This window comes from Pieris rapae, chromosome 13 (assembly GCF_905147795.1).
Source record: "Pieris rapae chromosome 13, ilPieRapa1.1, whole genome shotgun sequence".
In the NCBI taxonomy this organism is placed as follows: domain Eukaryota; kingdom Metazoa; phylum Arthropoda; class Insecta; order Lepidoptera; family Pieridae; genus Pieris; species Pieris rapae.
In genome coordinates, this window is record NC_059521.1 from 7,035,163 (window position 1) to 7,058,981 (window position 23,819).

Here is a 23,819-nt window from a genome sequence, read left to right on the forward strand (position 1 = left end):
GACCTTTTCAATGTGTACAATACTTAGTACATTATTTTGATAAAACTCGTAGGGTTCAGCCTGCGTTTGCAATGTAAGCGGATAAAATGTAATTATTTACGACATCACATTAGAAACCTCAAAAATAACAGTACTTCTCCACTATTTAATGGATGTTATTATACATATAAACCTTCCTCTTGAATCACTCTATCTATTTAAAAAACCGCATCAAAATCCGTTTGTTTTATAATATGTAGTGATAGTCGAACACACGTAAGTTGCCAAGTCAAGAAGTTGTGTTTTCAAGGTATAGAGAAAGTTTTAATAGAGTCTGTGTGGTAAGAGAAACGACAAACTTCAGTGTCATACTGCATACATATCTTCAAACATTTCAAATTGTCAGAAAATTAGGATTTTTGAATTTGAAAGAACATTTACAAATTTCATCTGTGTTTTACATTTGCAAATAATAAGAATGTAATTGGAACAGTAATTTTTAATGACGTAAATAAATAGTTTTTCTTTTATTTTGATTACAAATGTAGAGCTTGTTACGGTAGTATATCACATAATATGACGATTTTGATTCTTATTTGGTAATTTGTCAAATATTTACACTTTTGTATATTTTTCTGTAGCTATGCATATTGAAAAGTGATTCGGAATAACTATACGAATGACGTGTAATGTTTCCAACGGTGGACACTGAGGATAATTCTAGGGGCACGTCATTAGAACCAGAACAGAGTGTTACTAGCGATGAACAAGATTCTGGTGATAGTTCACCAGTGGCAAAACAAAACAATAACAACTTATCTTTGAACATGCTTATCAAGGAAACAATATTTTGTATAGCATTAGCTGTAACTACCTATGGAGCTTTACATAATATGTAAGTTTGTCTTATTTATCAAGCATGAAACATGTAAAAGACAATTATTTTTCTAAAAATAACTTGATTCACAACTAAATTAAATGTTTTTGACACATTTATATTTTTAATTATGTAGTGACTTAAGGTTCATGTCTAATCATTTTATTAAAATATCATATTTTTTAATTTATATCATTAAATATATAAAGAAGGTTCAGATTCAAAATCCCATTTGTCTAAATAATTTAAAAAGTTTTTAGGACATTATTCTAATTATGTTATTAATTACACATAACATTTATTTCCTTATTTCCAGACCAGCAAGTACATCTAAAGTTCCTCATGCTGTGAGATTTTTTAATACAAATTTAGTAAAAGATTGGTATAAAGGACAATTAAGTAATGCTTTAGCATTAATACACAAGGAAGATATATCATTTGTTATGTACTATGCACCTTGGGATGCAGAGTCACAGTATGTCCGAGGGGAGTTTGAAGCAGCGGCTAGTGTATTAAGTGACAGAGTAAGATACCTTTTTAGCTTTTTTTTACCCAGTTCACTCTTTGGATAATGAAGTAGGATTAAAACAAAATTTGTAAAACAGAAATAAGAGTGTGATCTTTCATATCAAATATAAAAATAAGCATTCAATGCATATAAATGCCTTGACTTTTCATGCTTAATACATATAAGTATTAATGTTATGTAATATTAAGTTTATGATAACGTTAAATATGTCTGCCTAAAGTGAAAGTCTGAAAATAATTTGTAAAACCATAATGCAGATATCCAGATATCCTTATATCTATAGTAATGCTTCTAATACTTAACTTTATTATTTTTAGGTTCACTTTAGTGCTATTAATTGTTGGAATCCAGGCAGTGAGTGTAGATTGCAGCATAATAAAATTCCATCGTGGCCAATATTAATGGTGTATACTGTAACATCAAGGGGCATTCTATATAAAGGTTAGTTTCGCATACACATATTTTTTTCAAGCAGATTACATTATAAATACCAAAACAGTCTGCAGATTTTATATTGTTAGCTGATAAATTAATAATAAGAAGAATTTCACATACAAAATCATCTAATATAAAATATAGGTTTGTAATAAAAATATTAATATTTTTTTCCTAATATTTTTCAGGTCCAAGAAATGCCGAAAGCATGGTGAACTTTTTAGAATCAATAATGAAACCATTAGAAAGGGTTTCATCTACAGAAGATTTGGTAAATTTGCTTTCCATGTGTGATGTGAGTATATTATGTTTACTATTTATTTATTTACCTCTAATGTGATGCATAATTTTTTGTGGTTAAAAATTTATAAAATGCACAAAACAAAATTTAATATATAACCTAGTTTAGTCTTTATATATTGTATATCTGTAGCGTTTTTTACAGTTGAGGTTTTAAATAGTTATCAAATTTAATCAGGAATCCTAGGATCTGCAGCCCATATCATTAGCTTGTGATTTAGTTGTATTTTGCATATATTTTTAAAGGTTTATAGAAGTATAGTTTTGGGAACAATTATTTTTGTTATAACTAAATGGTTTATTTTTACATAAAATTTATATCATTTTTCAGGCTGTTGCAGTTGGTTATACACCTGTATCATACACATCAAAATATTATAACATATGGTATAACACAGCAATAAAAACTAAAGAGTTTGACACAATCGGTGAAGTATGCTTTGCGGTTGTCACTTCTACAGAACTAGCTGTGGATCTAGGAATTGATAGTGTTCCAAATGCTAGGTTTATGCTATGGAATGACACTAAGGTATAATTAATTTTCCTGGTTAAAAAAGTAATATTCCAGCCATCATGGTGTATATCTTCTTGTTCCTAGGTTTGATTCCTGGTAAATATTTAACTGGTTAAAAAAAGAAATTAGACATAGACGTAACATTTATTAGTAACAAAACGCACACATAGAAACAAAAAATAACAGTAATGAAAGAGAAAAAAAAAGAATAAGAGAAAACAATTTTTTTTAAAGAACAAGGTATGTTTAAAGTATGTAATGAATGTGTGCTGTGGTTGTTTATTATAATTAGCCTTGGCTCTGAACACTCTGCCAGAAACCACAGCAGCTAGTTTGCGCCTCAGTTGCAAAAACAATAAGAATGTTTAATACTAATACTTAAAAAAAAAAGTTAGCAGTAATGAAGTGTGTAAAAGTGTAGTAGTATCACTACATATTATAAAACAAAGTCGCTTTCTCTGTCCCTATGTCCCTTTGTATGCTTAAATCTTTGAAACTACGCAACGGATTTAGATGCGGTTTATGCGGCTTTTTTAATAGATAGAGTGATTCAAGAGGAAGGTTTATATGTAAAATAACATCCATTAAATAGTGAAGAAGTACTGTTATTTTTGAGGTTTCTAATGTGATGTCGTAAATAATTACATTTCTTCCGCTTACATTGCAAACGCAGTCTGAACCCTACGAGTTTTATCAAAATAATGTACTAAGTATTGTACACATTGAAAAGGTCTACAGAAAAGTCCGTGATGGTATATGTCTATCTCTTATGGATAACCCACATTTTTATATACAACGTTCACAGATTTTCTGTAGTGTATTTAGTATCAGCATTGCACCCGTGCTTAACAAACTCCTCATTTTAGGACTACACACCCGATGGTGAGAATCAAGCCTGGAACGAGTCATCCCTCGTTCCATGGATATTGGAAAATTTCGTGCAACCGGTCTCCAGAATTATTCCAATGTGGAAGAAAGGTTTCAACTTCGAACGATTCGCTGATGGCAGTCCAATGTTGATATTGTTTACGCCCATGAATCCTCTCTACGAACAGTTACCTTCATATGCATTGGTAAGAATTTTTATTTCCTTAGTAATTGCTACATAACTGAAAGATTTTGATAAAGATAATTAAAATTAATTTGTGCAGTCCCTGGAATTCCTGTCGTGCGACATGATTAAATTATATCCCATTTTGATCGAGTCAATCTTTATTTGTTTAACATAATAGATTAATTATGCGCTTCTCTAATAATGAACTAGTAAAAACAGTGTGTGTACTTATCTACACGCGTTATATGTATAATTCTTTGGCGTATGGAAAAATAACTAAAATGCAGTAGTGATTAACGATAAATATTAAATTAATAAAAACAAATTATAATCCAATCACCGTCGTATATGAAATTGATTTAAAAACACCAAAATAATATAAGAACACTAGAATATACAACTTGAACATAGTCATCGACGTTCCTTCCACCTAGACCTAACTTTACGATGTAGAATTCAGGTGTCAGGCGCGCACACCGCCCATGGTAAAAATTCACTCTCATCATTTTTGTCCACCGCGCCAAAAGAAGTATAACTTCAAAATAATACAAAAGACACCCAAAGATAAACATACAAACTTTGGATAAATCTGGTCGGAAGTCGAATAATAATAATTTAATTATATAACAAATCGGGAATTTTGATATGAAATATTGCTTATGTCATCAAAATACCATTAAAGACAATTTCCTTCAAATCATATTTTCCTTTAAAATATATGCCTCTAATAAAATAATTTCCCGTTAGATGCGGGAAGTAGCCATGGAATATTACAGTTGCAAACACAACGAAACAAACCAATGGACAATGGAACTGATGAAATTGCAACAAATTCAAAGACTCCTGTATCAGCAGAAGAATTACCTGAAATTCTGTCAAGAACACAAATTTAAACCCGTAAAAAAGTTACATTCAAAATACAAGAAAGTAGTTTCACACAATAATAAATATCCTTGGAACAATGTCACCGAGAAGAATCAGAAAAATAGTGCTATTAATATGATTAAGCAAGGTTTGGCTGTGTCGAAGATACTGGGAAGTGGGAATGAGAATGAGAATGAGTTTATGCCAAATGATTTCATACAAGCCTGTGGATTGGAGTCATTAACCGCTGAGAAAAATTATGAGCAATGTTTGACGTTTGAGGAGCACTTTGAAGATTTTGAACAGGAGGAGTAAGTAAGGCTAAATTGTTTTAGCATGTTTTTTTATTTATATGTTATTGTCTAGGATTATTGTATTCACAATATTTTATTTTTCAGCTATGACCCATAAAAAATCTTAAACTAAAGTTATTATTTAAAGGTTTATTAACTTAAATTATTATAAATTCTTAAAAGGCCGGCAACGCACTCGAGAGCTCTCTAGCATCGAGAGTGTCCATGGGCGGCGGTATTACTTAACATCAGGTGAGCCTCCTGCCCGTTTGCCCCGTATTCTATATAAAAAAAATAAATAAAAAAAAACTTAGTAGCTAATTAAAAATATGTTTTCATAGATATAATCTATTATTATTAATTTTATTATTGAGCGTACTGAATATCTACTTATGTATCCAGACTTTTCATATTCGAGGAATTCAAATTGAATTATCAATAACAGGGTTTTTAGTAAATTGGCGTTTTTTATAATTTTAACTATTAACAATCAAGATATTTTTAATTTAACTTTTGAAGTAGTTTGTTTTTTTTTTTAATATTTTGCATCGTATTTGCTGCGTTTATAATTTTTGTTTCGACTTCCGTTTTTTTTTTGTTTACTTGGTTTTAATGAAGCTTACTTCATGAAAATTTTATATACCATTGCTCGCCTGCTTCCGCCTTTTATTCTACATTGACGTAAGGATTAGCTATATGAAAGAATTACTGTATGTGATATTGCCTACATGTATATAATAAATTTATCTGTATTTAAAAATATTTATAGAATCGAGATGACAATCCTTCCTTCAGAAGACGATCCTCTATCACCTGAAAATTTAGTACAAGAGAACATAAAGCATACTTGTAACATATTGCGATTCGCAAATAAATTATACCCAGCCGTGAACCCGGGAAAGGTGGATGGGAACATCAGTCACATTCACGGCTTGGCGTGTCAAACGAACCTCACTATGAACATTTTAGCAGTGGATAGTTTCAGAAACTATCATTTTGCTGAAGCTCTCGGCATTGACTTGAAAAATAAGAAAGATATGACTTCGGTTGTCATATTAGATAGCAAGGTATTTATTAGCATTAAATTAATTGCCGGACTTTTAAAAATTGCTTAAAAGGCCGGCAACGCACTTGCGAGCCCTCTGGCATTGAGTGTCCATGGGCGGCGGTATCACTTAACATCAGGTGAGCCTCCTGCCCGTTTGACCACTGTTCTATAAAAAAATATTACAGCAATTGAATTTTCCTGTTAGAAGCTTCTTTAAATAAACTTATATTATAGCGGCTTACAGCCCGTTGGACTATTTGGAAATGGAGAAGTCTATATTACTTGTCATGGGTTCATTCGTTACAAATATACAAATTTTTGCATACAAGCATGCACAGCCCGGAACCAACGGGTTCCAGGCTGTGCATGCTATAATGTAATAAAAATCTGTCATCGTACAGACGTATACATAGCATATTTCATTACAAGTGCGGAAAGCCTGTTATTGCAACGGGTTCCGACGAATGTCTACCCGAGCCAAGGCGCAGCCGAAAGTGAGGGTTGACAGTCGGGACAAGTTGCAATGACGGTTCCGCACGTGTACTGAACGACTATTTTTAATACAGTTGCGAAAAAATGAAGCCATTTAATAAAACTATTTTCTTTTTTTCTCTTCTCTCCACGCAATAAATTCGTTGCACGTAGATATGTAGCGACTTTTACGTTTCCGGTAAAATGTTCTCTGAAACATTTTGTGCAATATAATTGCACAAAATGAGTTCGGGTGATATTAATTCAAATAAAATATCATCGAAATTGCTCATTTTGTTTGTGAAATTACATTTTTGGAAATGGGCGCCAACCGTCAAAGAATATGGGCAATTTTTTTTTTCTTTTCTTCACCCATTCCGGGTAGGCAAAGGGAACTTCGCCCATACAGCCAAGTCTTCAGTAGAATATTTTTATTGATATGAAATGAAAAGAAACCAAACCTAACTCATTGAATCCAATTAAATCATTAAATCTGATATTGAAACAAATTAGTAGCTTCTTTTTAAAATATTTGCGTGAATCATAAAAACTTCTATGATTTTTTTTAGTAAAACCTTCGTGGTTAGTTTTTTCTTTTTAATAGACATTGTTTTGACAGTTGGGAATAAAATAGCGGTAAAGAAAAAGCACTAGTCTGTAATAGCCCTCTTTCCGCACGCTATACGTCCCTGCAATATGCCACTTTTTGAGCAACTGTATTAAAAAATACTTTACAAAACTATTGTAAAGGGTTGAATAGGTTTGGACGTGTAAGATTTATAGTTTAGCATTTTTATAGCACGAGAGCCAATATGTATTGTCGGGTGAGTACAACGCGAAGTCCGTGCGAGAGTTCATAGCGAACTTCACACGGAAGCAATTGAAACGCACGTTGCGCACGCACGTAGAAGATGCTGCGCATACGCACTATTTTGGCTCAAACGGCTCTGCAGCTAATGAAAAAGATTTCGATATTATTAATCTGACAACAAGGAGTTTTAGAAGGACTATCCGAATGCCTGGAGTGGTAAGCGTTTAACTTTGCTTGTTTCTTTCGTGTTTTGTTCCGCACTTCGGTATCAAAATAATAACGGATTTTAAGACATCTAAAAAAATTTGCTTGTAAAATTATAATATTTTTCGTGCTTAGCTTTTTTTATTTATTTAAAACAATTAACTTTTTAATTATTGTAAGGATAGCAATTGCGATTTATTAAAGTTTTTGTTTCAATCCCAATGGTGCTACGCATACTAAAAAACACAATTGGATTTACTCAAAAGACGAAGAAATCTGTATATTATAACTAAAGTAACGCAGAAATATGAAGGTCACAGAACGCTTGCCAACTGATTTTATTATTTCGAATCCCATAGGTCTGACTGAAATATATTAAATTATAATTTCTAGCTATCACTAGTGGCGGTTTGTGGAGGGGCCTGTAGTGGCCATACAACGAGAGCGCTTTCTGAAGCGGCGCGTCTTTTGAACGAATGCGGTGTGCGGACTCAAGCGGCGCGCATAGATGCGTTGAGGCATGACTTGCCGTGGCATTATACGCCCAGCGCATATCCTACTATTCTAGTCTTTTCACCACATCGGTAAGTAATATGAATTAAAAAAATTTAGTATTAAAATCTTAATGAAGTCTTATACAGTAGAACTCCAATAATCCGAACTCCGACTATCCGAATCGCAAAACAGCTTACATTGACGGAGATGTTTAAAAGATAATGATTTTTATTTCTAAACTTGTACATAAGTACATTTTATTTATATTTAAAACATGTGAAAATTTCATGTTTCTTTCATTTAATTCAATAAAAAATAGTGCAATATCAAAACGTAGCTTTTATTCTCTCCAATGGCAATTTAAAAAAAAATCCGATTATCCGAATATTTGATTATCCGAATGGGTCCCGGTCCCCATTAATTCGGATAATTGGAGTTCTACTTAGGTAATCTAGTATGTTTTTGATGCGGCTGAAAAAGCTAAAGCCTGCAAATACAGGGGTCTAGGTTCTGAATATGATTTTGTCCCATTCGGTGTAGAGACCCATGGTCCGTGGCGCGATAAGGTAATTAGGGAATTATCAAAAAGGTTAGTCGACATCACAGGAGAACGAAGAGCTGGCAGCTACCTTGCACAAAGAATTAGTCTAGTTATTCAAAGGGGCAACGCTGCCAGTATCTTCGGAACCTTGCCTAAAGGGACTCCTTTTAATAATATTTTTTAATTCAGTTAGTTATTATGTATTATGTTATTTGTTTTGAATAAATACTTAGATTACCTATATTCATAAAGATTTTAATACTTAAACACTTGTTTAATATTAAATAATTAATTTTTAAAAATTATTTCGAATTTAATTTAATTACTTTTTATTGAGTCCTTTGTAATATTCTGATATATGATCATTTACAGGATTTTTTATCGAGTTTGTAATTTTTATTCAATTTTTAGAGTACTTTTTGACCTAATATGGATTAGTCGAAAAAGACTGAAAACTTGAAAAGGGTTTTTTATTAAATTTTTACAAAAATCCAGTTTTAGCTAGTTTAAAACGATTCTAGCTAAGTTTGATGAAACTAAATCTTTTCAGTAACGGCGAGGACAGCCGCGCCTATCCACGTGACGCAAGAATTACTTCAAGTGGACTTGTAGCATTGTCTTTACGTGCGCTTCCCACTCCATTGCATTTACGCGTGCGCCTCGCTTTGTGCGCACGAATTAGGGTTAGTATTATTATTACCATTCCTAACTTTAATGGGTTTGAAGAACAATTAACGCAGGGTCGGATAAGCCTGAAATGGGCCTGTTTCGATGAGACTGATGAGATGAGATGATGAAACCGTTTACGACGACATCGTTTAGAACAATATACCGGTTATATTGCCCGAAATCAAAGGTTGAATTCTATTGTATTAAGTTCTTAATAACAGCGACATCGTCATGGGCTGTTACAACTATCGGTTTTTACGACCAAATATGAGTATACTCCGATTTTTCATTCCGTAGAATTCTGACTTTTCATAAAACTACTAAAAATACAAATATTTTACAGTTGAAAGGTGACCATGACGGTAGCTAAGTTGTTTAAAGAATGTGTCCGCGTAAGATTATAATTACCTTAAATTATTTAATCGCCATCACTATTATATCTGATCTAAAGAGGATTAAACCTTTCATATATTTCCATGAAAATGTTCCATGAAAACCGTTATCATATGATATAATTAAGATAAGTTATCAATCAAATTATGAGATAACTTGTCTAGGAAAAATAGTTTAGTATAAATATTGATATTAATTTAAAAAATATATATATCAGCCTAAAGTACTTATCTGTCTCTTTTCATGACAGGGTATACATAATTGATAGAAAGGGACGAAAGATTTTAAAAGGGTCCAGTTTTTTTTAATGAATATAAAACTGTCGATGTAGTTATTTAATTTAAAAACTTGTTCAACAAAGGCTCTTTAAAATAACATAAATTTACAGTTTAAAAACTAAGAAAAAGAAATGCCGGTTTTAGATTAAGTAATAGTATAATAATTTTCCTTTGTTACTTGTAGTGTTATTTTTTCTTGAACTTCAATTATTTTTGAGGCCGCTTGTTTAAACAGAGTCATTTAGTTAAAAAGCTGGGCTGTTAATTAAAAGACTAATTAAGCCAGTTGGCTGCTAAATATACATATTTTTTTTGCAGGCCATCACAGAGAAGAAAGCGTGTTTAAAGGATATGAGGGAGAATGTTGTATCAGTTATTGGTAGAAACTTAAAATATTGGCGGCAAACGCAAATCGAGGAGTTAAGAAAATCCATACTTAAAAGACTACAAAATCTTAACCAAGCCTATTTATTTTTATCTTTATTACACACAAGTGATCTCAAAGAGAATAATTGCAAAAGAAATTTTGCATTAAAATCATTTGACGATCTGTCTACGAATTGGTACATAGACATATCTTCGATATTAAGGAAAAATGGTTCACTTTCACCAATAATTAGATGATATACAAATAAGTTGTAAATATTGTATATTTATTCCGTTCGTATGAAATTATATTGTTATTTATTAAATTAAAATGTTATGAAACGCTTATTATGGTTTTATTTAAGTTAATATGAAATTACTTTATAAATTAAAATTCTAAACGTAGACGCTACAACTATGAGCGATGGTTTTAGCCTTAATATTTATCCAATCACCTCAATATGCCATCTTAATATTTACTTACTCAAGTGACCTAATACATAATTAACAAATATTTCAATATCACGATCAATTTATCGACCTAACATTATTATTTTTACTTTATTCTTTATCTAGCATCACTGCCTATTAATTCCAGGCTTAGTAAACCTTTTAAAAAAAATGAAATATAATCTTTTTTTACTGTTTGTGATGAAGAGACGAAATTTGAACTCGCGAGCACCGCACTTAATACAATGGATACATTCACTATTAAATAAAATGTATGTATAGACTTAATATTCAGACTCGTATTGAAAATGAAAAATGTGCCCAGCAAAAAAGGTTTGTAATCTCTGACATGTCAAAAAATGATAGCTCTTAGAATCCTACGGAATTAATAATAATTAAAAATCACAGTATAAGAACGTAGTACTGCTGATATTTCAAATTTATTTCGAGGTATTTAAAGCCGGTTATTAAATAAAATACGTTTATTAACTTAGATTGTTTAAACATTTCTAGAACTCCACGTCTTTTGCAAAGAATGAAAGTGTATTTTGTTTCGTGCTACTCCGCCAGCCTCGAACTAAACTTAACAAGGCTGAAATTGTTTTCTTCACGTATGTTTCTGAAAATATATCGCATTAAGAAAAAAATAAACAATCACAAATCATTTGTTGTTATGTATCATATACAAACGGTATGTAATAAGAGTTTCCTTTGATGCGAGCAATTAAAAAGAGCATTTTTGACTAACTACTATTATGTAAATAATATATACAAATCGGGTTTATATATCTTAAAAATTTTGCAACACCTTTCAATATTTGTGTTCCAAAAAAACCTTGAAAGATATAGGTAGATAATTTGCATTGAATTTTTTGCTTTGGCAAAATTGAAATCTTTGAAGGTTTCGCTAAAAGTCTACTACTAATTACACGTACATATGTTTGTAATATTACCTAGTATGAACGTATCAGAAATATTGGGATACTTAGGGTGATAAGGCTTGACAAGAAAAACTAATTCAGTTCCCAAAACGCCGGAAATGTAATCGGTAAGAGAACCGGCAACTCGACCATCGTTACTGTTCTGATGGACCTGAAAGATTACTTTAGTATGTTGATTCCACCTTTGTTAGACAGTTTTTGCCGAACACCATCACTTTGTGGAACCAGCTGCCCACTGAAGTATTTCCGAACCAATTCGACTTAGGGTCCATCAAGAAAAAAGCGTACCAACTCTTAAAAGGCCGGCAACTCACTGGCGAGCACTCTAGCATTAAGAGTGTCCATGGGCGGCGGTAACACTTAACACCAGGTGAGCTTCCTGCCCGTTTCCCCGCTGTTCTATAAAAAAAAAACAAAAAAGAGTTGTTTACGCTAAGTCCCAAGTATTGTATATGCATCACAGTAGCCTAGTTTTAATTGCGAATATCTTATACTATCATGAAAAACATTTATTAAAGACGGGCCTCTTTACAAAAGGCTTGAAGAAATGGACTAAGTATTATTTACACAAAAATACTCTCACGCACTTCATAAAGCCGACCATCAGGCAATCTTGCCTGACGCGCCGCGTATTCACCGATAGCCTGCAGGGTCCTTCCATTACTTGGTTGTCTTAGCGTGTATTGCCAGGGATATAAAATGTATTCCTTCGAAACATACGATCATATAATTAATAATAATTTTATTGTAGAAAATAAATATTAATGTTCGTGGAGAAAACGAGAACGCGGAGATTTCGCTTCAAGTTATTTTATATATAAGGTTTTTCTTTATTATTATGCTATATTGAGTAGGAAGCGAAAATGTTATTTAAATATTTGACTTGTATAAAGACCTTTTTTGGGACAAAACTTCCTTCAACGTGAATAGCAAAATGTATAGCGTCTCCGAGCTTGTGAATGTATCTTTGGAGTGCTTGGGACTCGGGGGCTGAAAATGGCTTTGGTCCAGGATAGTACTGTGAACAATTTTCTGGAGTTTTGTGAACATCATCTGAAAGATTTCATTGATATAATATGATACATTACTTATTCTGTGGGGCCATAAGCTTTCTTAAAACAATCCATTTGGGATGCTAATGAGACTAGGTTCCTAAATCGAATTTCATTTTTTCATATTATGACCTCCTATAAACTGAAATGTATTGGTATCGCAAGACTGGACTAAATTATTATAATTTTGTTTGTGGTTGTATGTTTTTAAATTTAAATAAATATAATGGATATGGTAAGTTTCATTTATACATTTGTTTCGATAAAATAAATTCCTATATTGAAGTGAATTCTTGATGTGGGAAACAGAATAAACTAGATTCCTTAAAATTTAATAATTCATAATTTCTAAAACAACGTGTATGCCTAAAATTATACTAGACAGTATGACATCACAAAATTTACACACATACTCATCAATTATATGAGAACATAAACAAGTTAGCAAGGAAAAAGATTAAAAGTATTCGATTTATATACACCGTTATTAATCGAATCACAAAAATAATCAAAAAAGTACATTGCACTAGAGCAAAAAAAAGCATGAATATAGGGAACCATCCCCCCTCCTTTAACCCCTGTAACAAGAACATTAGTAACTCTAATGATAAATTAACGAAAGAAAAGCCTTAAAATAGTTTACCTTGCCAATGATATGCGAAGTTCCTGTTAATATTTGTACCAAAGCATTTTTCTTCGGTATCTGAATCAACATTCTTATACCATTCTGAAGGTTTGCTATTGTTCCTGGCCGTCATGTTGCGAGCCCATACCATGTGGTGTATTGTTGAGAAAGACCGAAGAGACTTCGTGAAGTTAAGAGCATCAGGATTGACAAGTGGAATGAGATACCTGTATATTATTTCATAATTAATTTAATTAATAATAAATTAGAACGTTGTATAATTGAGCAGTTTTGCCCTAATGGTTTCAGCATGCAACTCTCATCTCAAAGGCACTCGATACCTGGTTGTGCACCAAAGGACTTTCTGTCTATGTGCGCATTTAAAACTCGCTCGTATATTCAAGTAATATCGCGAGGAAATTGTTATGCCTCAATGCAAAACGTCGACGGTGTATGGCAAGTCTTATACGTACTTGCCTTTTATAAAAATGAGAGAGTGATAACCAAATAGATAAATCTAAATATAATAAATCTGAGGCTCAGGCATAAAAAGAGCTACTGGTTTTTTCCATAAAGTTATACCTTTAATAACCAATTCAATGTGCAAATCATAACATCAAGTAACATTAAGTGGCGTTCATAACTCATGAATCATATTCATATAGCATCTCGTATAAGCAGTTCTTTCGACTTGCAGATATTGTGGCGGATAAAATTATCTGTGCTGCAAATAAGTTGAAATATTAAGAGAAATTACCAATCATAATCGTTGAAGAATGGTGTTTGATAATTTGCATCATAAAGCAACTTTTCAGCTAGTTCTATGATGGAGTTTGGAGCACCCCACGCCATTCCATTTAGTGCTGAAATTATAAAACAATATGATTATTCTAGTACGTAAAGAAGTAGTAAGTAGTACTTTAAGCTTCAGCTGAATGGGTAGGTAAAAATAAGTTAAAGGTCATGAATACAAGTGTGCTATTAAAAAATGTGTCTTACCGCCGATAACAAGTATCCCCGGCTTTCTACTGTGCGCATCACTGCGGAGTTCCAAAGCTACGATGGTTTTATTATGTGATGTGCGAGGGGATAAGTGTACAACATGAACCATTTCTGGATCTTCAAGACTCATTCGATTTGTGACTTCTATTATGTTTTGTTCGTCTAAATACTCTAAATATTTCAAAGAACTCCCTGTACTGCGTACGTTTCTCATTTTGGCGCCAGATCTAAAATATTTGAAACAACTGAAAGCACCTGACCTTACTGATTTAGGAAGTAGGCGATTAAGAGGAAATGTCATTGAAACCTATAAAATCCTCACTGGCCACTATAATGTTCCAGGAATTGAGACGCTCTCTATTTTATTAATTCATTAAAACTTAAGACCACTCAACATAACAAAAATTCCTTAAAGAACCTTCTCCCAAACCGCGCAGTTAGTTGCCGACTGGAATAGGCTTCCGGAAAGTGTAATTAGTGCATCATCATTGAACACTTTTAGAAATAGATTGGATATTTTCGCCAAATCTCAAAATTCGCGGGCATCAGATTATTAAGGTGCTAGTGTGTTTAAATACATAATAATAATAATAACTTAACTCCGACATGCATTGCACGGAATGCGTTATAATATGTTTATTATATGTTATAATATGTTTTGTATGGATATTTTAAGATTCGATTTTTGGTACATTCAATTAGCATTCCATACATTTCTATTCGGCAAATAATTTAATTTAATCCGTATTTGAATCAAGAATAACATATGAAGAACAGTGTGAGTGGATGGATATAAAAAACATTGAAACATACTGCTCAAAATTTCTAGGTGGAAAAAGTAGAATAAACAATATTCCAAAGAAATACAATACTGAAATCATATACACTTTCATTTGTAGTAGCATTTTGAATATTTTATAATGTAAAATAAAATCAAAAACAGTTGTCATTTATTATAAATTTAATGACATAATTTTGACGGAATATACGTCATAACTATCTGAAATAAGAATCGGTGTGGTGATAATGCGATAATGAAATTCTTATTAACGCTACTTCATTTATCCACAAAAATTATATACTTATAATTTTTACATAATCATCAATCATGCTTTAATGTTATCAACATAATAAAAACAATGATTTTGCACTACTGCAAACACAAATCCCTGGTTCTCTTACTGCACAGACTCTACGAGTGTTCGAAGTAAGCGTTTAAAGTCTAACTCTGGCAATCGACTCAATTCTTCTTTTTAAAAACTGTCATCATAGCATTATGTTATGTCAAACTATGATAAACAACAACATATATTTCTTAATATGTATTTTAGTGTTTTTCTATTAGTATTATCATTTAATCACATAAACTTTGTTAGTTCCGACAAGGGGAATTCAACTGAGGATGAAGAATGTTCTTTGTGTAACCTTTCTTGTAAGAATAGGCTCCACACATATTATTTTTACGATTTTCTTCTTTAATAAAAATATGTATTTTCCGTCAGTTTTTCGTCGAAAACGTGCACTGCCTGAATATACACGGTGGCGTGCAACGACCCAAGAATTCATTGTAAAAGTTTTAGAGGATGATGTTACAATGCCCCAGACAAAACAAATCGTAGCGGTCAACATTAAGCCCAATAGAAAAATAGAAGAAAAGATAATAGTTGGTGCTACACTTTTATCTACAGCAGTACCAATCACAACCCCCCTATCTGACGAATATACACGTTTTGTACCTCCGACAACACTAAAAATCACTCGATATGAAGATATGGTCTTCGCTCCTGCTACAACAGGTGGTATTCCTCCAATTAAACCTAAAAGTAAACGTAAGTATAATACCGGTTAATTGTAATATTCTATTTGTTTCATAAGATAACTAATGATTTTTGAAGTTAGGAAAGGTGAACAACATATTGGCCCAATTATAAAATTTGCTGGAGATCGACATGGGCTGCGAGATGAGAGCCCTCCCTCTGGTCCAAAATTTATTCCTAGAACCAATACTGAATATCTTTCGCAATATGCACCTATCGGTCCAATCCTGTTCACCCAAAATACTACTTTTGGACCTCTAACTCCACGTAATGCTGAAAAATTCGTAAGTAACACAATACCTAACAGTTAAATTTCAAGTAAATTAGAAATTAGTACTGATGAGTAAATTAGAAATTATTTCTCTTAGGTAATATACAAGACTTCTGTTCGACCTTCACGTACATCGCAGTTGTTGGACTATATTACACCAGTGAGGACTCCGAATTTTCTTAATATATTAGGTTTGGTTGACAACAAACGAAAACCTTTTGTACTTTCACCTACGCGTACTTCGATATTTCCAAATGATACTACTACGATGATTACTTTTATTGACGAAAATGATGATTTAGTCCAAACCAAATCTAATGTAGATGATACAAATAGAAGAAAATACGAGGAAAAGAAAAGTACAGAAAGAGATACGGACGAGTTCTACAATAATTTAATGATGTATGATGACGATACCGATGTCACAACTAGAAAAGTTTATCTTGGATTGTCTGACTCGTACGAAGACGGCTCGGAGAAAAGTAAAGAACCTGAGACTACAGTTACCACTATCGATCTTTCTTCTGATTTAGAAGAATACGAAAATACGACGGAAAAAATGGATTATCATGACGAAGATGACATACAAAAAGGAACTACTACAGGAACATTGACAACAAGAAATACTGAAGAAGTGTCATTAAAAGCAACAACTTTTGCAAGAAAAGTGGAAAATAATACAAAAAGAGTTTGTAATCTTTTAAAACTGCGACACCTGTCATTCAGTTCACCCCGCACACTTTATGAGGTTGAGTATTTTTTTGATTAACAATCAAATACTTCTATTCTTGTGGCCCATTAGACTTAAGATACCGTTGTCCACATTTTACGACAAATAGCTGAAAATACGCACACAGACAGACTTTATTATTCATATGTTGATTCTCTTATACTTCAGATAACAACACAATTAAAGCAATGGGCGGAAGAGAGTCCTGTTGCTAAGTGGGTTGATATAACAAATGGAAATTATACCGTAATGGAAAATCCTATTTATATGATGATCGTGGATGACCCTAGTAGTGGACAAATTATGTCAGCGAAACAAACTGTCATGATTGTTGCGGGTATGTATTTTTATTTGCAACCGAATCAAGACGTTTCTTAGTAATTTAGTTCTCCTTTCCAGAACTTTAATTTCTTATTTTAGTTGTTTATATCAAACTAAAGCCGCATGGCTCTAGTAGTTTAAATATGGAACTTTCATGTTAAGAAAATCAGCAATGCTCATTGAGCATGTCTTAAACTCAACAATCTGCGACTTAACCAAATGTGAAAGATCAATACCTATTTAAGATTGTATCACCACTTCATAATTTTTATTTATAATAAACTCTCATTAGTAAATTTCCGACAACTTTTAATTTAATATCATAATATAAATATATCTAGCCATGTATTAGTTTATATCTAAGACTTAAAACATCACCATTGTTATTACCATCTTTATGATTTAATTTGTTTTCACATTAGTTTAATTTAACTTTTTTTTCCAAGATCGCATCGTTAAATCAGTCTTCTGACTATGAGCAGATAAGTTGTAGGAGGATTGTTTAATTTAACTAAAATTATTATTCGTTACGTTTATTTTTTCTACAAACAAAGAATAAATGCCTATCTTCTAAGAGATGTTATTCAAAGAGTCGAGTTGCCGCATTGCGTCATCTAATTATGATAGGGTCGATCGAAGGCCAAATAACTCTAAAAAACAATTTGGCAGGATGAGCAAACTATATTATTATTATTTTTTATAGAACAGGGGGCAAACGGGCAGGAGGCTCACCTGATGTTTTTAAGTAATTAACTTTGTTATGGAAGAGCTGGGAACCCTAACACAGGTATATTTACTTAAAAGGGTTCCCAAATCTTACACTATGAAAAGAAAGATGTACCAACTTAAATGAATAAAGACTTATTATTATTATTATTATTATGTTAAGTGATACCGCCGCCCATGGACACTCTCAATGCCAGAGGGCTCGCGAGTGCGTTGCCGGCCTTTTAAGAATTGGTACGCTCTTTTCTTGAAGGACCCTAAGTCGAATTGGTTCGGAAATACTTTAGTCGGCAGCTGGTTCCACAAAGTGGTGGTGCGCGGCAAAAACTGCCTAGAAAAAGTATATATTTGAGAATCCCCCTTTTTAGGTATTCAAGGGAGAGACCACCACGCGGTGGCAGCAGCTATGTACGTGTTATATCAATTAATTGAGCGTACTGAAGCTCACGCAGATCTCCTAGTAAAGTATCGGTTCTGGATTATTCCAGTATTTAATCCGGATGGATACGACTACTCAATGACGTTTCCCCGTGTAAGTGAAATATATAATAATAGTTGTAGCGATGGTACGTATACAGTCATTCTTGACAATATAATAATTCAAATCAAATGTTTGATGATACACGTGACAGATAATAAATAATAAAGCCACTTAAATTACACATATTGTTTAAATAAAATTACATATTAAATGTTGTTATATTCTTGATATCCATTAGTTAGTTAGTTATTCCATTTCTTTGTGTTCTTCAGTATGGACCCCTTTTGGGTTGAATTAAATTTGATTAAGCCACGAAATTAAAATAAGCCTTCCCCGCATTGTTGCAACAAATGCGTTGTGTTTTAATTGTAAATTTCGTATAACACATTAAGTGCTCTTTTCACCGCTTCTATGACTCCGCTCCGTGCGAGTCTCCCGTGCCTTTTTTTGAACCATTCCCATTCCTATCCCTCTATCATATTTTTTTTTAATAAAAATATTTATATACACTCGTATATACTTTCAAACATTCATATTTACTTAATCAAAATTCGCCATAAACAGTTTTGGTTTCCGGCCATTACTCTGTATCCCTTGTTAAGTAATGTCTTATTTGTGAGTTTTAAATCACACAGCGACGGGAATGGACAAAGAATCTACGCCAAACTTGGGATTCGTGCAAGGGCCGTGATACTTGTGAAGCGTGTGAGTTATACGGGGTAATGTGCACTATTCAGCAATGCTATGGCGTGAACCTTGATAGAAATTTCGAATACCAGTGGATCCCACGTAAGTCAGATTATTTTAATTTCCTAAGTATGCCTTTCCTATATCAACGACAATTGTCGACCTGTGTCGGTCCGTACACAGATCCTGACTCGTAGTTGCGTTATGTACGGACTCTTTGGGTACAGTTCTCAAATCACACTTAATAAAAAGTTTACCTGTTTTCAATGATTATTTTATTATTCGACAATTGAACTCTATAGGAACAATGGGTTGATGACCGGTTTTGAGCTTGTACCTCGCTACAAGTCTTTCATAGGAATACATTTTTTTTATAGAACAGGGGGCTAACGGGCAGGAGGCTCACCTAATGTCGCCCATGGACATTGGACACTCTTAATGACAGATGGCTCGCGAGTGCGTTACCGGCCTGTTAAGAATTGGTACGCTCTTTTCTTGAATGATCCTGAGTCATATTGGTTCCGAAATACTTAAGTGGGCAGCTGGTTCCACAAAGTGGTGGTGGGCGTCACATTCTTATTATGTAGGGAAACAGAAGGCTTATAAGCTGATGCGAAATATTTTTTAATTTTAGCAGAGGAGCTACGTTCAGAACACCCATGTGGTCCATTATACGCGGGTACTAGACAGCTTAGTGAAGCCGAAACTCGCGCGCTAACTCACTTCCTGCATGAACAGAAAACTCCACTTTACACCTTTATAGCTTTCAAGGAAGGGAATGTTCTTGTAAGCATCTTATACTTTTAAAAAAACGTGTTACGTACATACATAGACAAATTTCCACGTTTTATTTATCAATTAATTATATGATAGAACAATTATCTATTAAGCGTGTTTCTAATTACTGCTTGAAATCACAGAATCGTTTTTATTTCATAGTTTAGGTATATGACATTTTATAGAATCCCTTTAGTATTAACGTATCTAGCGGATTTGATCTAATATATTTTTACAGGGTATAATGTATCCATATTCTCACACACGCAAAAGAAGAGCATTCGATCATGTTTACGTAAGTTTTTATGCAATATTATTTTAACGCTTGTTGATCCCAAATTTACGTCTTTAGATAAGCAGAAGTTCGTAAATACCTATGAAGCAGGTATCTTATCTTATACATATCTAATAGATCACGTGAGAGAAAATGATTTTTGAGGAAAACGATGACAAAATATTTACTCAATAGCACAAACAGCACTTTTTACAGAGTAAAAGTCTCAATTGATGTTATGTCATACATGGACTTGCTTGCTATTAGCAAAAGGATCGTAAGTGCGTTTCCGCACTTTTGTTGAAAGGCTTTAAGTCGAATTGGTTCGGAAAAATACAATTATGTTCGCCTGGTTTACATAGTGATGATGCGCGGCAACGGAAATGTGTGCTTTATAGATTTAAGATGAATTTAAGATGCTTTAAAGATTAGACAAGTGGTAGTCCGTTGTAACGTAACATTCCGTCTTGCTGACAATTTCAAGAATTTAGATGCAAATTTTCGAATTCGAGCTCCTTCGAAATCTAAAAACAGTCTCTTTCAGTCCAAGACTCCACGTAGTAGATTTTCAAAAACTAGTGACTGCATAGTTTGTTCCGATAGTGTATAGAGTAACCCTAGTACGATACTATATGTACGATAACATCTCACTGAATGATGCCAAGTTGCAACATATCATTGATATGCAGAAGAAACAGTGTTGGGCATAGGACAGAGCCTTGCGGGACCCCACCGTTCTCGGGTTTAAGGTTGAAACATGCTCCGTCAATGACGACCTAGTTGCTCTGATCGGCCAGAAAGATGGAGCGCATAGGTAGAGACTTCGAGAGAAGCACTTTATATTTCTTGAAAGTAATCGCCACCGTCTCCGTCTCTCTTTTGGACATGTTTTACTAGGAACGCCCAAGGTCTTAGTTATAACGTTTAAGACTGACTATTATAATTGACAAAAAATATTAATAATAATTGTACTATATTATAATATCAAAATACTATTTATTATCTACACATAGAGACAGCGAGCGTCAATTGCAGCATCTGCTGCCTTCAGTATTAGTGGTCGACCGTATGCTGCAGGACAAACATCTGAATTTTTACGTGAGTTTAAAGATTTTTTTAGACTAGTTATTACATATGTGTTAATAATATTTTTTCGTATAAATAAAAATAAATATTGATATTGCGGTGTCTATCAAAAGCGGATATAGGGACTACTATAAATGGGTAGTAAAAACTGGTATAAACTAATCGCTGTTATTGTCATAAATAAAAAAAGTCACGTTATCTAAGTGCCATATCGTTTATTGCACTTAACGAAAAGGTGATGTGGACTTTATTTTAATTATGACAAAATTTTCAGCGCTTTATGCTGGCGGTATAGAAGACTGGGTTGATGGCCACTTAGGTATAGACAATACCTATACAATAATGATATTTCGACCCAGCGACTCGTATAATTCGAAGATTTTAACTGAGGTAACTAGTTCCGTTGTCCTGTAATGCCAGAACTGATACGAGTAGAAAGCTGCCAACTTAGTATTGGAATGCATGAAATACATTCATACAAATGTTAAAACTGATAAAATATGGAATTAAAAAGCTATTTTATTTCGCCTTTTTGTCATGAATAAACTATAGATCCAGTTTGCAAAGCAGTACTTAGAATATTCAATATGTCATAAACTGTTTATCTATCTCTTATTACCTTTCTAATAAAATTTATTGTAGGTGATAAACTATACAACGAAGCGAGACGTCATGATGTTTTTATTCTCTCTAATAGTACCACTAAAAATTCCTCTAATTATATATGTACCTATGTGATTTGCCAATAAGGCATGGGCCTTTTTAGTTAGCTGATCAGCCTTTTGTGTTCGACACAGGTTTTTTTGCGTTTAGGACATTCAAGTTTATACGATGTTTTCTTGCACACATGAAGGTACGGCAGACGGGCATAAATTGCGGAGTTTTTAACACTAACTTTAATATTCCAGACACTTTTTACGACCTCTTATGTTACATGTTTCTTACTAAAAAGTTGTACATAAAGTAGTCATAAACTCATTTATACGCCCCGGCTACATCGGTAATATTATTATTTACAATATTCATGGGCGAGCCGGGGGACTATAATTTATTTATTTCACTACATTTTTCTATCTTAACAGTAATTACTAATACGATAGAATTCCAAATAACACCCACACCAATTATAATTCTAGATAAAAACATTAAAAAATTAAACTCATATTCCTAAATCTATCTATCCATAATTAACAATATAGAATATTACCATTATATCATTTTTATTCCGCTTTTGTTATTCTATATTTTCTTTTGCAGCGCGTCGTTCATGAAGGATTTGCAGCTGTAGATACTCTTTTGCTTCAAAGCACTGGACCCTTGGGACCGCCACCAGTCACCTTAAGTCGGTCAAAGGGAGTTGATTTGCAACACACATCAAAGACATTTCTTATTTTATGTATAAATTTCGTAATTTTTTTGTGTAAAAGTTAGGATGCAATTGTGCTTTTACTACGACAGTGAAAGCATATTTATTTGTGGATTTTAGATGACGGCGATGCCCATATCATGTTATGCTCTCTGAGTACAAAATACATTAAAGGTGACATTAATTACGGCTCCGAAATCTTCAGTCACGCCCCAAACTAAAGTTTGTCAAATATTTAGCATGTATATTTTACGACAGTGTTCAATTATTTACTTAAAATCTTGGTTGATTACTAATTGAATCTGAATATTGGACTTCAATCCATTATTTTGGACTCCTGGTTGTTGTTTATTAATCGTAATTTTTCTTCACATTAAAGGCGGTTTGGTCGTCAAAGTTGCAAATACACTGCTGCCATAAAAAGCTAAATTTCAATAAGTTTACAATATATATTCGCCTCTCAAAATCATTGACACCATTTCAGCCGTTTATTTTCATATGAGCAAAGTCGTAAATAACAAACACGTAATTTGATAATATTCAGGAATTTTGTCATTGTTAACAGATAGGATATCAGTAGGATATTATGACTAGTTTTGACGAAAGGTGTGTTGATTACTCACGTAACGTACTGTTTTCGATACGTACCCAAGTTGGCAGTAGGCCGTGGCAGTGGACAATGGTACCAATTCAAAATGTTTCGTACATTTGCGAAAGCTTCGCCCGAATGTACGTGCTTTTTTAACATACCTTTACAACATTTTTTTTTCAAGGGTGGAATAAAAAATCATAGTTTGCATTATCTGTAAAAACTGCAGGTTTCTTCCTCTGGGCTTCGATGATTAGGGCAATTTTAGATATTAATGAAATTACTACCTATTAAGTTAGTAAGTTCATTAATACATGGGTGCCACGTTAATACATACGTTTTCCTTAAAAGACAATAAGACCGATTATTTATATGTTTTAGCAATGTATATTTTAATAGCCCCTTGTTTTTTATCATTTTAGTTTTTGTGTAAATAAAGGAATTATTCAGATCTGCTTTTTATTATTACGTAATATAGTTACACGAAAAACTGTTTGAGAAGT

The 23,819-nt window shown here is 32.9% G+C and overlaps 3 protein-coding genes across 3 annotated transcripts; 2 read left to right on the forward strand and 1 right to left on the reverse strand.

Moving 5' to 3' along the window:
• Positions 1-391: 391 nt before the first annotated feature.
• On the forward strand, positions 392-10,467 carry LOC111004197 (thioredoxin domain-containing protein 11). The gene is made up of 13 exons (XM_022275098.2): positions 392-538; positions 621-874; positions 1,173-1,380; positions 1,703-1,826; positions 2,009-2,115; positions 2,452-2,649; positions 3,501-3,707; positions 4,436-4,863; positions 5,615-5,912; positions 7,164-7,391; positions 7,773-7,963; positions 8,966-9,098; positions 10,074-10,467. Exons 2-13 carry the CDS (start codon positions 669-671, stop codon positions 10,377-10,379), a joined length of 2,634 nt encoding a protein of 877 aa, XP_022130790.2. The 5' UTR covers positions 392-538; positions 621-668; the 3' UTR covers positions 10,380-10,467.
• Positions 10,468-11,044: 577 nt separating this feature from the next.
• Positions 11,045-15,124, reverse strand: LOC111004201 (zinc carboxypeptidase). Its single transcript, XM_022275105.2, has 8 exons — positions 15,005-15,124; positions 14,189-14,418; positions 13,947-14,052; positions 13,208-13,416; positions 12,408-12,565; positions 12,100-12,219; positions 11,525-11,663; positions 11,045-11,190 (listed from the first exon to the last, which is right to left on the reverse strand). The coding sequence occupies exons 1-8, from the start codon at positions 15,094-15,096 to the stop codon at positions 11,081-11,083; spliced, it is 1,164 nt and encodes a 387-aa protein (XP_022130797.2). The 5' UTR covers positions 15,097-15,124; the 3' UTR covers positions 11,045-11,080.
• A 231-nt stretch (positions 15,125-15,355) lies between these two features.
• Positions 15,356-23,749, forward strand: LOC111004198 (the record flags this gene model as incomplete). The annotated part of the gene is made up of 12 exons (XM_045630862.1): positions 15,356-15,398; positions 15,694-16,020; positions 16,087-16,292; positions 16,377-17,027; positions 17,178-17,346; positions 18,425-18,588; positions 19,173-19,326; positions 19,859-20,010; positions 20,240-20,296; positions 21,289-21,373; positions 21,636-21,751; positions 22,619-23,749. Coding segments are annotated over 12 exons (2,298 nt in total), but the record flags the coding sequence as incomplete, so codon positions are not given.
• Positions 23,750-23,819: the final 70 nt, after the last annotated feature.